This window comes from Staurois parvus, unplaced genomic scaffold (genome assembly GCF_062004578.1).
Source record: "Staurois parvus isolate SC_StPar_1 unplaced genomic scaffold, SC_StPar_1.0 ptg000376l, whole genome shotgun sequence".
Classification (NCBI taxonomy): Eukaryota; Metazoa; Chordata; class Amphibia; order Anura; family Ranidae; genus Staurois; species Staurois parvus.
This window is the reverse complement of record NW_028318172.1, coordinates 2,306,625-2,322,372: the sequence shown is the minus strand read 5'-3', so window position 1 is coordinate 2,322,372 and position 15,748 is coordinate 2,306,625. Positions and strand designations below refer to the sequence as shown.

Below are 15,748 nucleotides of genomic sequence, written 5' to 3'. Positions count from 1 at the left end.
TGAGGGCTTTACAAAACAGCTGTATTTATACTGAGATTAAATTGGACACGGGTGGCCTCTGTTTACTAATTAGCTGGCTTCTGAAGGCAATTGGTTCCACTAAATTTTAGTTAGGGGTATCAGAGTAAAGGGGGCTGAATACAAATGCACACCACACTTTTCAGATATTTGAAAAACCATTTATCATTTTCCTTCCACTTCACAATTATGTGCCACTTTGTATTGGTCAATCACATAAAATCCTAATAAAATACATTTTCGTTTGTAACGTGACAAAATGGAAAATTTCAGCTGAAAAATGGAAACTAATTTCACAACCTAAGCAATTGAAGCATCTCTTTCCTTATGAAAAACTTTGACCTTTCTTCACCTACAAGTTTTTATAGTATTTAAACACATGACGCAGACCTAAACTAAGGTATAGCATGGCTGTATTAAGACATCACAACAACTTAGGTGCAGCTGCATGAGGACAGAATGCCATTTGCTTTATGGACAGGATTGTATTTTAACTGTACAAACCACTAAACAAGAGTAAATGAATGTAAAAAAAAAAAGCTAATCACAATGGGTGCATTTCTTAAGGCTTGGTGCTTCTCTGGAGCCTGGGCAACAAGTTACAATGAGCTCAATTTACAAAATGCTATCTACCACTTTAAAGTGGACCTTCACTCTCTCAATTGACCATTTGTAATCTTTATGCTGCTAGCATTAGTAAAATTGAAAACTATATCACATTTACTGGTTTTAAAATTTTTATATTTCTTTTGTTACATCTTGGCTTCTATGCCTAGACAAATTATGTCATACATCCCAGGAGTCTTCAGGAGGGGAGGAAGGGTTCCTGGATTCCAGGAAGTAAATGCTGTATGACTTACCTGCCCTTACTCAAGGTGGCCACTGCCAGAAATGCCAGGGGGTGCTTTTCAAAAGGATTTCTCAGCAAAATAAAGCATGGAGACACGGATGTATGGGGGAGTTTGCATTGAAATAAAGCATGGAAACACAGATGGATGGGGGAGTTTGCATTGAAATAAAGCATGGAAACACAGATGGATGGGGGAGTTTGCTTTTGAATATTAACAAATAGCATTTTTGGTTGTGGTGCTCAGATGCAGTGCAGTTCCACTTTAAGAGCAGCAGTAAAATAGCTCATAATTGCAAAATAAAAATTTTGAAAAACTCTTCACTAAAAAAGCTACTAAAATACATGTGCTATTTCTTAAAGCGATGCAGTATTTTACCGCTAGAACCCACTGGCATCCTTAACCAGTGAACAGACTCATCTGCTGTCAGCAGGGATTACCTGCTGGTATCATAAATATATATAAAAGAAGAGCAAGCATTCCAAGGTAAAGGATCTCCTGGTGACATCACTGGGTGACCCTGCCCCCTATGACATCACTGACCCACCATGCTCCAGATTATGGGTGGGACTGCATGTTAATTGTTTTCTAATTTTATTTTTAATTTGAAAGGGGGGGGGGGGGTCACGTTGTGGGTTTTTTTTTTTTTCCTCTTAACTGCCAGCTCTGGTCAACCCTGCTGACAGCAGTTGAATCATGGTTAAGGTTGCAGCAGGTGCCAGCTATTGAGCAGCTGAAAGTTCAGACATTTTTTTTAGATTTCCTATGCCTGGACTTCCTATTTAGCGCATGCATTTACTGTATTTACTTATTGAATTGACAAGCCATGTTTTATGCTGTTTTTGCTTTTTGAGGCAAATACTGCATAAAGAGATAGTGAATTGACAATTTTAATAGCGCATTTGCGATTTGAGAAAAATTTGGCGCATGACCTAAGTATCGCATGCAATATGCTTTAGTGAATTGAGCCTATTGTGGTAAATTACAGCCCCAGTGAACATACCTTCTTGGACTCCCAACTTTTCCATGCTATTCTCAGAGGGTAGCCTGAGTGGAGATGAGGGAGAGACTGGAGGTCTACCTGTGACAAAAGGGGTAGACAAAATTAAGGCTCAACATTTACAATAACATATACAGTATCTCACAACCTTCAATATTAAACATCTGGGACAACTGGTAAGTCAGTCATTCACCATCCAAGTTAATTAAAAAAAAAAAAAAACACAACACACCCAACCAACGTTATATATTATTTGTGATCAGCCACAGGTGGGCTACAGTGTATTAGTTTCAGCAACTCTCATGACAGCAAAATACCTTCATTATACAACCAGAACCACCCTAACCCTTCACTTGGTTGGTGCTCCTTTTGCATGAATTACTGCGGCATGGCACGGAAGCGAACAGCCTGTGGCACTGCTGAGGTGTTATTGGAAGCCCAGTTTGCCTTGATAGCAGCCTTCAGCTCGGCTGCATTGTTGGTTCTGGTGTCATCTTCTTGACAATACCCCACAGATTCTCTATGGGGTTTAGGTCAGGCGAGTTTGCTGGTCAATCAAGCACAGTGATTCCATGATCATTAAACCAGGTATTGGTACTTTTGGCAGTGTGGGCAGGTGCTGCTGGAAAATGAAATCAGCATCTTCATAAAGCTGGTCAGCAGAGGGAAGCATGAAGTGCTTTAAAATTTACTGTTAGAGAGCTTCACTGACTTTGGACTTGATAAAACACAGTGGACCAACACCAGCAGATGACTTGGCTCTCCAAATAATCACTGACTGGAGGAAGAGTTGACAGGCATAGAATCCAAGTTGCATGAGGTCCAGTTAGAAGCTTCCACAAACTCTGGGACCTTGATTTCCAAATTAAATGCAAAATTTACTTTCATCCGAAAAGAGGACTTTTGACCACTGAGCAACAGTCAAGTCATTTTTCTCCTTAGCCCAGCTAAGACACTTGCAACGTTGTCTCTGGTTCAAGAGTGGCTTGACACAAAGAATGCAACAGTTGAAGCTCACGTCTTGGATACGTGTGTATGTGGTGGCTCTTGAAACACAAACACCAGCCATAGTCCACTCCTTGTGAATCTACCCTAAATTCTTGAATGGCCTATGCTTCACAATCCTCTCAAGCCTTTGTTTATCCCCATTGCTTGTGCACCTTTTTCTACCACGCTTTTTCCTTCCACTCAACTCTCCAATAATATTCTTGGATACAGCATTCTGTGAACAGCCAGCTTCTTTAGCAATGACCTTTTGTGACTTACCCTCCTTGTGGAGGGTGTAAGTGACTGCCTCCCAGACAACTTTCAAATCAGCAGTCTTCCTCATGATTGTGTAACCTACTGAACCAGACTGAAAGACCATTTAAAGGCTCAGGAAACCTTTACAGGTGTTTTGAGTCAAATTAGCTGATTAGAGTGTGACACCGCGAGTCTACAATATTGAATATTCATAATATTCTAATTTTCTGAGATACTGAATTTTGGGTTTTCACTAGCTGTAAGCCATAATCAAAGAAACAGATGTACAAATATATCACTCTGTGTGTAATGTATCCATATAATATACGTTTCACTTTTTTAATTGAACTACTGAAATAAATGAACTTTATGATATTCTAATTTATTGAGATGCACCTGTACAGTGTATGTAATGAGGTTTGTGGTTAGAGAGACATGTGATCTCTTCTTGGCAGACATGAAGCACAGTGTACATCTTTAATGCCCAATACACACCTGTGATTGTTCGGTGCAATGCATTAAAGCAATCCTGCTTGCTGCATCTTTGATGCTCTTTCATGAAAATGCATTTTACAGAGAGTTCAATTGTAACATACCTACAACGCACTGCATAGATGTGAACCAGCCCTTTTAGTGTTCAGTAAACTAGCTGACTCTCTCACAAGACAATACAGTCACAGAAGCTGCACTAGCAGGAGAGGAGTGGACTCAGAGGCATTCAGCTTTAAGTAAAAAAAAAAAATTGGAAACATGGAGACTGCCACAAATAAAAGAGCAGAGGCATTAATCCAGGCCTCACAACACCCATGTCTTGACTTCTTGTTGCCTTTGGGCTTACAATGCACACCAGTGCATGCAAAAAAAAAATTCAATGAAGCACAACGTACATGCTACATAGTTAGTCTGGCTGAAAAAAGACAAAAGTCCATCCAGTTCAAATAAATATATATAATTATTTATTTATTATCCTATGCCCACAGTTGATCCAGAGGTAGGCAAAAAAAACCCAGCAAAGAAAAACAAATTCCTTCCTGATCCACGAGAGGCAATCTGATATTCCCTGGATCAACTTTATCTATAAAAGTTAGTAACCAGTTATATTCTGTGTATCCAAGAAATAATCCAGGCCTTTTTTTTAAAGCAATCCACTGAGCTGGCCAGAACCAACTTTTGAGGGAGTCTATTCCACATTTTCACAGCTCTCACTCTCGCTTTCCATGTTTGGAGTTTACAGTTCTTTTCCTCCAGATGTAAAGAGTGTTCTACTCCGAGTTCACTATATGAACCACTGATGTATTTATACATGTTGATCATATCCCCCCTTAATCTCCTCAAGAGATAATAAATTCAGTTCCTCTAATCTTTCCTCATAGCTGAGCTCCGCCGTGCCTCGTATCAGTTTAGTTGCCCTTCTCTGTACTTTCTCCAGTTCCCCAATGTTCTTTTTGTGAATTGGTGCCCAAAACTGAACTGCATATTCCAGATGAGGTATTACTAATGCCAGTGATTAGAGTCCCTAAAAATGAGAAACAATGGCTGTGAAATGACAGAGCTCAATTCTTTAAAGGACCTATGTGGATCATCTAGAGCTGTGTCAATACCATGTCCATTATGGACAAGAGCTTCCCCATGCGCCTTTGTATACACAGAGCTGAAGAAAGTATTTCAATAAATTTGCCTTCTCTTTGTCCCCAGTCACCCACTCTAGATTATTTTGTAAAGGTCCTTCATGCTCGAACCAGACCTTTTTACTATTAATATATTTGACAAATTTTTTGGAGTCTGTCTTGCTATCTTTTGCAATCTATCACATGATGTCCCCTTTATTCTTCTGACATTCTACCAGCTGCTCTTGCTGGAGAATCCCAGCTGTTAAAACACCAGCGGAGACTCTCTCAATCATAGCAGCAGCTGCAGTTGTCAAAACGGAGTTTCTGAATACTGGTAGTCTTTCGCACCTTTTCAGTGCAGGGAACTTGGTCATCAGAGGAATGTCGTCTCCCAAGAAAAATCTTGAAGCGATTTTACTGTCCCTTTGACAATGGAACAATGTGTCAGAGTGCCATCCAATCCAGATTCAGCTGGACCGTGCCACCACAGTAACATATATCAAATCATCAGGGAGGAACTAGAAAGCCTCACTGCAGCAAGAGATGGAACAGATTCTGTCCTGTGTAGAACCTTACATTCCTGCTTTTCATTATTTATTTCATTCCATTCCAGGCATAGACAATTGACAGGCAGATTGGATTCAGCTGGCAGCAACTAGACCCAGGAGAGTGGTTGCTACAGGACCTGTGCTTCCAGGTGAGGGACACGTTTGGTGAGCCTAGGGGTCAGAAGGTCCACATCCAGATTGTACAGGTTTGAATCCAGGTGCAGGGATCCACTGGCAAAAAAAATTGGATGCTTTGGTGGCTTCATGGGATTTGTGCACGTTAATCTAGGCCTTTCCCTCTCTGAAAATATTTTTATCTCCTCTGCAGAATTGAGATGAAGATCATTTTGGTGATCCTTATTGCTCCAGAATGGCTCATGGATGCAGTATATCCATTTATAAGACTTCTAACAGACTTAGTGTACTTTGGCTTTAGCATCACAGCTTTTGAAGCCCAGGCTCTGAGGGAGAGGGACATTTCTGAATTGGTGATTCCTACAATGCTATAGACTAGGTAATTCAAACCCCTCAAGGTCAACCACCAGACTTTGGAAGACATACTTCCCTTGGTGAGAGTCCATGAGATGGATCCTCTCCTTCCTACAACTGGATCTAGGAAAAATGCGGCTGTCAGGACCATCAAAAGATCTTTCCCTACCAAAGGCTCAAGGACTGGGTCCCCCCATTTACTTTTAAGGTTCACTCCACTAGGGCAGCGAGCACCTCTTGGTCTTTCAGCATTGGCTTCTTTTTCGTGAAGCTGCCACCTGGTCTCCTGTTCACTCAGTCTCCAAATTCTACCCAGTGAACATTTCTGCCTCATGATGCAAACTTTCATTGTGAGGTCCTTTGGGTGGCTTTTTTAGCAAGCAACGACCATGTTTCTATGGGTCTGTTAGCAGTTGCTGTATTGCCCACCTCTCAGTTGGCGAGATTAAGGGAAATACACTTAGGCTTTAGAACCACTTTAAATGTGCTACCTAAGAATAGACACTACAAAATGCCTGCCTCCCACTTAGATTCTGGGAGATGGATTTTGGGGCTATCAACAAAGTTCAACTACTTTCAGAAAGGCACAGAGAGGAAGGATTCTTGGCTAAGAAATGTAATAGCAGATGTCTGCTCTTTAGCATGGGTATTAAAGTGGTTCTAAAAGGCAGAAGGTTTTTTACCTTCATGCAGTCTGTGCATGAAGGTAAAAAACCTTTTGGGTGCAGCTCCCTCTGAAGCCCCTCTTATACTTACTTGAGCCCCATCTTGATCCAGTAAAGTGCATGGCAGCCTCAGTTGTTCCAGGTCTCTTTCCTCATTGGCTCACGCAGCAGTGGGAGCCACTGACTCCTGCTGCTGTCAATCACAGCCAATTAGGGGAGAGCAAGGGGCAGGGCCGAGCTGTATGAAAATCCATTCATAGGGGCTTGACTCGGGAGCGAGCCTGCTTAAGTGCCTCTATAGGAAGAGGCTTGCTACTGGGGGCACTTGGCAGAGGAGAGGAGCCAGGACTGCCGGCAGGGGACCGAAAAAGAAGAGAAAAATCAGGGTGGTGCAAAAAACCACAGCACAAAGCAGGTAAGTATAACAGGTTTGTTATTTACGTGGAAAAAAATTAATATATAACCTTTAATTGTTTGAAATGTATACCAGATTCACTTAATTTTAGATTTTAGATTTTCTTCTCCAATAATGCACCATAGGCTAAAACCTATTTTGAGGTATAGAGTATGCAGACAATACATGGGCTATGCTGACACATGTGCTTGTGACTCACATTTAAAGCGATTCTAAAAGGTTAATTTATTTTTTTGGGAAAGTAATAAACATGCTACACTTACCTTCTGTGTGCAGTAGTTTTGCACAGAGAAGCCTGGATCCTCTTCTTCTTGGGTTCCCCGCAGGCTATCTGGCCCCTCCCTCCTGTCGGGTGCCCTCACAGCAAGAAGCTTGCTATGGGGGCATCGCTGCTCCATGTGTCCATTCACACACATGGAGCAGCGGCCTGGCCCCACCCCTCTCTCTCCTCATTGGCTGATTGGCTGTGATTGACGGCAGCATTGCCGTCTCACCCACTGATGCAGAGAACTGGGATAACTGAGGCTGTCCCAGACACATTTCTGGATCATAATGAGGCTCAGGTAACTATTGAGGGGACTGGGGGCACTGCTGCACACAGAAGGTTTTTTTTAAACCTTCATGCATAGAATGCATGAAGGTAAAAAACCATGAGCCTTTGCAACCACTTTAATTGCTTCTATTGTAACAGGAAAGCAAAGTGTCCAAGCTTTCTAGCTGGATGTCTTAAAGAAGAACTCCGGGATAGGTAAAAAAAAAAAAAAAAAAAAAAAAACACACCACACCCATTAGTACACCTCCCTACACAAAATACTAAACAGTTAATACAATTGTAAAAATCCTTACCGTTTAGGAGAAAAGCCTAATTCAATTTTCATGACCTCATCTCTGCAATTCAAACAATAACATAATCTGCTCTGCCAAGGAGGAGGTGTAACAGCAGGACTTACATCATATCCTCTCCTCTCTCTGCAGTAAGAGGAAACTACAGTTCCCATCAACCACAGGGAATTGTAGTGAATGTGGGTGGGTATACTAGGCTTGCACATGTTGAATGTGTCAGTCTCGGTTTGCCCACCACAGGAAGTGGCTTAGAATTACATCACTGCTTCCTGGAGAAAGAACTACAGAAGGGATGTGCCAAGACCAGTGGCTGGGGTGGGGGGGGGGATAGGAGGCATAGCAGCCACTGGTCTTACAAACAGGAAACCAAAGAGAATTAATGGTTTGATTTGAAAATTAATAGGATATATCAGAGCAACTACTGAGTGAACCAGAATTTGGATGACATATTCAGTGAAGGTAGGAAATCAGCAACAAGGACATGTAAAGAGGTTTTCGGCTTTAAACAAGAATCCTGAACCAGGGAATCTCAGATCAACACTGGTTTACCTCCATTTTCAAATAAGTCGTCCATATTTTCAGAGCCTCTGTTGTCTCCAGCGCTCCATCTTGTAGAGTTTGAGCTGCAGCTTCTTCTACTTTGCTCCCCTAGATATAGAACAGCAAACCAACCTCACAAAAAGTAAATGAATATGACTTCATAAAATGCACACTTTAAAAATCACTGCATACCTCTACACACAATTTTGTGTCCAGGGACTACTTCCTGAGTACTGGAGTCAACAGGGATATAGCAAGTAAAAGATGAAGTTTGCGAACATGATTTGCTGGACTGCATGGCTTTTAGGCGAAAGCGACGAGAAGAGCCTAAAAATAAAAAAAAAATAAAAAAAAGGCAGGAGAACTTATCAGCATCTATGCTATATTATCTTAAGCCACCAAATACATCACTTGAAAAGTTACTCACTGTGTTCAATGTCAGACTCCCTCCAGGCCATGTCCTCATTGTCCTGAATCACTGAATGTGCAGCCAAATGATGTAGGTTGCAGCACTTTTCACTCTCTGTATGGTTTCCTCCGTCTTCAGCAGTGCACAGCAGAGGCTCTAGGTTTACAGTTGTGTTCCAAGAGTGACTTTTCCCACCAATATAGCCATGGATTACAGCTCGACACTGCCAGCCAGAATCACTGCTCCCTGCAGATACCACATTTGCCCCTTCAGTTGCAGGGGATGCAGAGAAAAGATACTGTGCATCTACCAGCATGTCCCAGTCTAGCTGTGCAGGAGATGGAAATTGACCTGGAAAATGTATACCACAACAACTGTTTAGATTCACCTTCAGTATTTTTGTTTAAAGAGAAATGCAGGATTCAAAAATAACAAACATCCATACTCACCTACAGTAGATGAGTCGCCGATCTGATGCTGCAGCTGTCCCCCACCTGCTCTAAAACAGAGAGCTGAGAGATCAAAGATTGCTGAACGCTCAGTTCTCGGGCCTGCGCTGACTTTATTTTATGTCTAATACACACTATGAGAAAACAGAGCTAAGGATTATCCAATTTTCCACAAAGATGTATATCATGATGTAACCAACAATGGTATTAAACTTGTACAACGAAGACAAATGTAGCTATGTACTAGTGTAGTAGAAGAGGAAGTGTAGGGTCGTCCTCTGCTTCCGAGCATGCATGTTTTTTCTATTCAATTATTTCTTTACGATTACTGTACGCATTGAGGTTAAAAAAAAAAATAAAAAAATTGGCCGGTGTTCACGTATGATAAAAATTCTCTCGTATGGACATGTTCATATCATTATCTTATCGTGTGTACAGGCCTTAAGTTTGGTTCACTTCTGTACCACACTTAAACCATATGAAAGCTTACATCCAGTACAAAAAAAAAAAAAACCGTTAACAGTAAACAATCTATCATCTCTTGGTGCCTGGACGTGAAGGCAAATAGAGAGGAAGGGTGTCCTATGCATTTGGTTATGGGATCCTTGTTGAAGGCAGGATCAACTAATCATTAACTGATCCTTCTCTTCAGCAAAGAGCACATGGCACAATGCCTAAGTTTATAGTAACATGACCAACAGAGGTGGGAGCAGGGTTTTCTTTAAGAAAGGTGACTATTTTCAGGCTATTACCCTTAGCGTGGGCCTTCTTTTGTCAAATCAAGTTTCAAAAGTGTGACCTTTCAATGCTTACAGATTTAATGTACATTAATATCAAGACAATAGGATTTGAGTCCACTGACAGACAGAGGTCATTCACCTTTGGGTTATAATGATGCCTTCAGGAGGTTTGGACAGTAGCAAACAAAACTGTAGGCCCATCTAGGATAACCCCTTCTACTTGCTAACATCATAGGAAAATGGACACCCTTTTCAGCTTTTCTCTGCAAAATATAACCTTGTGTTTGCTAGAACTTTTTTTTATCTTCAATCAAGACTGTTCACTAAATTGCTGCTGGAGCTGGCTGAACAGCCACACCAGATAGCTGCAATCTAAGTTGCAGACCTCACTAGACTGGACATTGCAGGGGTAGGTCTGGATGAAACTTTCAGGCTCCATGTTAGGCACTTTCCAGTTTCTGCTCTGGTATCAAGTTAGCCGTGGGGTGCTTTACAGGTACAGATCCACAGGCATTGCCTTAGCACTTGCTGAAGACTTGCTTAGTGAATAAGACAGATGGGCAGAACACCAGGAGCTACCTTTATTACATAGGTCACAATTTGCACCATTTGAACTGACCATAAAAATCATTTTCTTGGAGTCTGCTGAAGGACACAGGAAATCTTTCACCTTTGGTTTATATTGCTGCCGACAAGGGACAAATGGTTCTAAAGCCTTAAGGTAAAAAAATTTTCTGTGCTGCAGGATTCCCCCCAGCCCTATTCTTACTTGAGCCGATCTGATGCAGTGATAAGCACGAGAGCAGCAGCTCTCGCCACGGTCTCCCTCCGCACTAAGCAAACTGATAGCATTGGCTCCCACTGCTGCCCATCAAGCATTGTGATGAGGAATCAGGGGGCAGGGCTAAGTCACCTTCTGCATCAATAGATGCAGAAAGAGCGGCTTGGGAGAAAGCCTGCATGGGTGCCCCCATTGAAAGCCGCTTTCTATGGGGGCACTTGCCGAACAAATGGAGTCTGGAGTGCCGGCGGGAGGGGGCCCAAATGAGAAGGATCGGAGCTGCTCTGTGCAAAGCCATTGCACAGAGCAGGTAAGTATACCATGTTTGTTATTTTAATTTAAAAAACAAAAAAAAGGTTCAAATGTTACTTAAACTTTGACAAAATTGTAGACAAGCCCAGGATAATCTCCCTTAGTATGGTTTGCTACAAACTGAGGCATGCTAATAGTGACGGCATGATCATAAAAACACAGTGGTAGGACTTCTGTCCCTCAGTGAAGAAAAGGATTTTACAGCAAGTACAAAAATTCTATTTTCTTTTTTGAATATTGAGTGGCACAGGAAGTTTTTTGGGACATGCAAAAAAAACAACAGTTCGACTGAGGGGCAGACAACACAGCAAACAATGACAACCTCAGTGGCTGGCAGTGGCAGGGTGAGTTGCAGTGAGTGAAGGATGACGGATCCACACACTAACATATCCTGAGTCAGACATTACCTCCTCCTGCAGGTGCAGCTCCGCCTCCACTGATGAATGGGAAGAGAAAGGCTGGAACCCCACAGTGATGAGCAGCCTCCAGCAGACTTGCAGTAAGGGACTGAGTCTGAGAGGAATACTGGAAGGAGCAGCAGCTCAGCTGATAAACTGGCCCCAGACACCCAGCATCTTCCTTTGTCCTTTCTTCCTCCCCTCTGCTGCCCCTCCCGTCAGCTGGGAGGATCATTCATGACATTGCTGTGTCCCACACAGAGAGAGTGCCAGCCTGTGCTGTGCCCAGGCTCCCCTAGGTGGCAGTGGACCCTAGGCGGCATCCTAGTTTGCCTAGTGGAAGCACCAGCCCTGCATATATGGCACTTTATATTAATGCATCATGACACTTACTGTATATGATGGCACTTTATATTTTGTAATGGCCCTGTAGGCTATAATTTTTGTATTGATTTTTTTTTATTTCTTCTTCATTGGGTAACATAAAAGCGCCGCAGCAACTTGAAACATATACCGAGAATATCTCTTCCCTCCAGGGGAGTAATCACTGTGCAGGCAACTACATACACACACACACACACACACACACACACACACACACACATATATATATATAGGTCTATACTGAAAAAAAATAAAAAATAATAATAATAATAATAATAATAATAAAGTTAGGTCGATATATATTTGGACACAGGCACAATTTTAGCTTTTTCAGGTATTTACCAAAACATATTCAAGCTATAGTTATATAATGGATATGGGCTGAAAGTGCACACTCTTGGGTTTAAATTTGAGGGTATGTACATCAAAATTGGAGGAAGGGTTTAGGAATTACAGCTCTTAAGAGTAGCCATCCCCCCTTTTTCAAGGGACCAAAAGTAATTAGACAATTGAATCAAAAGTTGTTTCATGGCCAGGTGTGGGCTACTCCTTTGTTATTTCTTCATAAATTAAGCAGGTAAAAGGTCTGAAGATGATTCTAAGTGTGGTATTTGCATTTGGAATCTATTGCTGTGAACCTACATTATGCGTTCAAAGGAGCTGTCCATGCATGTGACACAGGCCATTGTAAGGCTTCAAAAATGAAACAAATCCATCAGAGAGATAGCAACAACTTTACGAGTGGCAAAAATCAACAGTTTGGTACATTCTGAGAAAAGAAGAACACACTGGTGAGCTCCGCAACATAAAAAAGAAATGGCTGTCCACGGAAGACAACAGTGGTGGATGATCTCAGGAAAATATGTGGTAAAGAAAAACCCATTCACAACATCCAGACAAGTGGAAGGACACTCTACAGGGGGTGGGTGTATCATTGTCAAAGTCTACAATCAAGAGAAGACTTCAGGAGAGTAAATACAGAGGGATCACCACAAGGTGCAAACCATTCAAATGCATGAGGAATAGAAAGTCAGATTAGACTTTGCAAAAAAAAAAAAAAAATCTAAAAAAGCCAGACCAGTTCTGGAAAAGCATTCTTTGGACGGTTGAAACTAAGATTAATCTGAACCAGAATGACGAGAAGAAAAAAAAAAGTGTGGAGAAGGCTTGGAACAGCTCATGATCCAAGGCACACAACGTCATCTGTAAAACATGGTGGAAGCAGTGTGATGGCATGGGCATGCATAGCTTCCAGTGGCACCGGGTCATTGGTGTTTATTGATGATGTGACAGAAGACAGAAGCAGCTGGATGAATTCTGCAGTGTTTAGAGAGATACTGTCAGCTCAGATTCAGCCAAATGCAGCAAAGTTGATTAGATGGCGCTTCACAGTACAGATGGACAATGATCCAAAACACACTACAAAATCAACCCAGGAGCTTTTGAAGTAACAGAAGGGAAATATTCTGCAATGGCCGAGTCAATCACATGATCTCAACCCAATTGAGCATGCATTTCACTTGCTGAAGGCAAAACTAAAAAGGCAGAAAGACTCACAAACAAAGAACAACTGAAGACAGCTGTAGTTAGAGCCTGGCAAAGCATCAGAAAGGAGGAATCCCAGTCTTTGGTAATGTCCATGGGTTCCAGACTTCAGGCAGTCATTGCTAGTAAAGGATTCTCAACAAAATATTAAAAATGAACATTTTATTTACGATTATTTTCATTTATCCAATTACATTTGAGCACCCGAAAATGGAGGGACTGTAAAAAAATGGTTGCAGTTCCTAAAATTTGATATTTATGTTCAACCCCTTGAATTAAAGCTGAAAGTCTGAACTTCAGATTCATTTGGGTTGTTTCATTTTAATTTATTCTGGTGGCATATAGAGCCAAAAAGGTATGAAAATTGTGCTGGTGTCCAAATATATATGGACCTAACTGTATAGATTTATTTTTAAACAGAATCTAATATATAGGTGAGCGCTGGCGATATCTGGGGAGCAGCTAGCACACAAGGTGAAGGTAACAATCACCTACAATAGTATATGCTGATGTCACCCCGCTGCTGCTGATGGTCGGAGCATTGGCCATCTTGGTACACTTTTTATGCTTTTTGATTTTTGTCTCCACGTGGATACTTTTTAATGTTCCAATAAATACTACACTGTATGCAACTTTATTGGCTCCTGTGGTGACCTATACCCTCTAGGACAATGGCTGACTTCCCATCTGAGTGCCCAGCACGAATTTGGTCCTGTTTAACCCTTTGGCTGCCTTCCATTCTCAGATGTTTAATGCTTGATTGCCTGTTACCATTTTTCATCTGGTGAGTGTACATCCGAGAGAGGTGGTGGATTCTTTTGTGTGATCAACAGCACATTTGCACTCTGCACCTTATTTATACTGCGTCTTATGGTTTCACGGACAATTGCTTCCATTTATGGATATTTGACTATATAAACAACACGTTTAACCACGGACATTGATGTAGAGTTTTATCCTATTTATATATCTCAGATTTTATATTTTTATTGTAACATCATTTACTATTGCACTTTACTTCACGATCACCATGAGCATTATTGTATTTAGATTCTGCCCATGATACACTTTGTTTGGCATTTGCTTTTTCTGTTTCAATATTTTTATTAAGAAATTTTTGTTTTAGGAACACAACAAGCTCAATATACGCCCACGCAGGGGCAGAGTATAACAATAACTCAGAAACAGATACATCCTGCTGACTTGTATTAGCTAGATAACATGTCCAATGACAGCAAGGAAGAATGGCAAAAAGCCAGACCAAATATTATCAGCAGTAGTCCAACATAATACCGTAAAGAGAAGAGGAAAGGAAAAAGGTTAGAAGAAAGGAAAAAGAAAAAAAAATGACAAAAAAAAAAAAAAAAGGGAATCAGAAAGAAAACAGAGGAAAGGGAGACTAGGAGAATCACGGATCCAGGGCTAGCACAGGCAGCAACTATAAGAGGCCATAACTAGTAGGGGGCAGGGATGGCAAGGAATATCATATCCAAGGTTCCCAAACCTTAAGGAATCTCGGATGAGAATCATGAAGAATGCTAGACATCTGTTCATTGATCAACATATCATTCATCCGGGTCTTCACCCCTTGGAAGACAACCGAAGGGGTTCTCCAAGCTTGAGCTATGGCACGTTTGGCCGAAATAAATAGGTAGGATGCTAGTTTCTGCTGAGATCTAGACAGACCCAAAATTGGGCAATGCAGAAGGGCCACGCTTGCATCCCTATGGACCGTAATGTGAAATAGCGTTTGTAGCAAACCAAAAACCCTAGACCAGAAGCCTATCAATCGCGGGCATGACCACCAAATGTGCAAGACATCCCCGCGTAGACCACAGTTCCGGAAACATCTATCTCCACTGGTCAGATTAAAGTGAGCAGTCCGAGCCATGACACAGTACCACCGCAGGAGAACTTTATAGGCTGCCTCAAGAGTGACTGTATTGAATGAACATTTCGCCACCATCCCCCAGGCTCTACACCAATCCACCGCTGCAATTGAGACACCCAGATCTCTCTCCCATTGAGAGACATAAGACAGGGGTGGTGAGGAGGACCTACTGTTAAGGGAGGCATAAATTACAGAAATGAGACCTGGGGAGTGCTGACAAACGTGTTCAAAGGACGTTTTGCGTTGGCAATTGCTTTTTGAGTGGTTTAGCTGATATTTTCATGCTTTTACTTGATGCACTTTACGGTTTCACTCAGCTCATTACATTCATGATGCACTTTACCATATTGTTTGATTGTTAGATTTCGAATTTCCAAATGTTTTTTGCACTTTTACGTGGTGCACTTTAGCATTCCGCAATATTTTTTTTTTTAGCACTGCACTCTTACATATTTATATTTAAATATAAAACTTATTATTATATATAGCACAGACTAAGTCTCTGCTGTTACTTTTCTATGTTTCTTTCACTTTTCTATGATCTAAAAACTGAAACATAGTGTAAAAACTGATGTAAACTGGTGTAAGGGTTTATAACCTCCCTGACAGGAGTTTATGGTT

The 15,748-nt window shown here is 41.4% G+C and overlaps 1 protein-coding gene across 5 annotated transcripts in view; it reads right to left on the bottom strand.

Annotated features, from left to right (window-relative positions):
* Positions 1 to 15,748, bottom strand: part of VWA5B2 (von Willebrand factor A domain containing 5B2) — a 58,734-nt gene that overhangs the window by 4,150 nt on the left and 38,836 nt on the right. For all 5 annotated transcript variants that reach the window (XM_089685483.1, XM_089685486.1, XM_089685484.1 and 2 more), the window contains 4 exons: positions 8,646 to 8,978; positions 8,411 to 8,545; positions 8,228 to 8,326; positions 1,870 to 1,947 (listed from right to left, as the gene is read on the bottom strand). In XM_089685483.1, the coding sequence (XP_089541609.1) occupies positions 1,870 to 1,947; positions 8,228 to 8,326; positions 8,411 to 8,545; positions 8,646 to 8,978 (645 nt within the window). The remainder of the gene's footprint in view (positions 1 to 1,869; positions 1,948 to 8,227; positions 8,327 to 8,410; positions 8,546 to 8,645; positions 8,979 to 15,748) is intronic.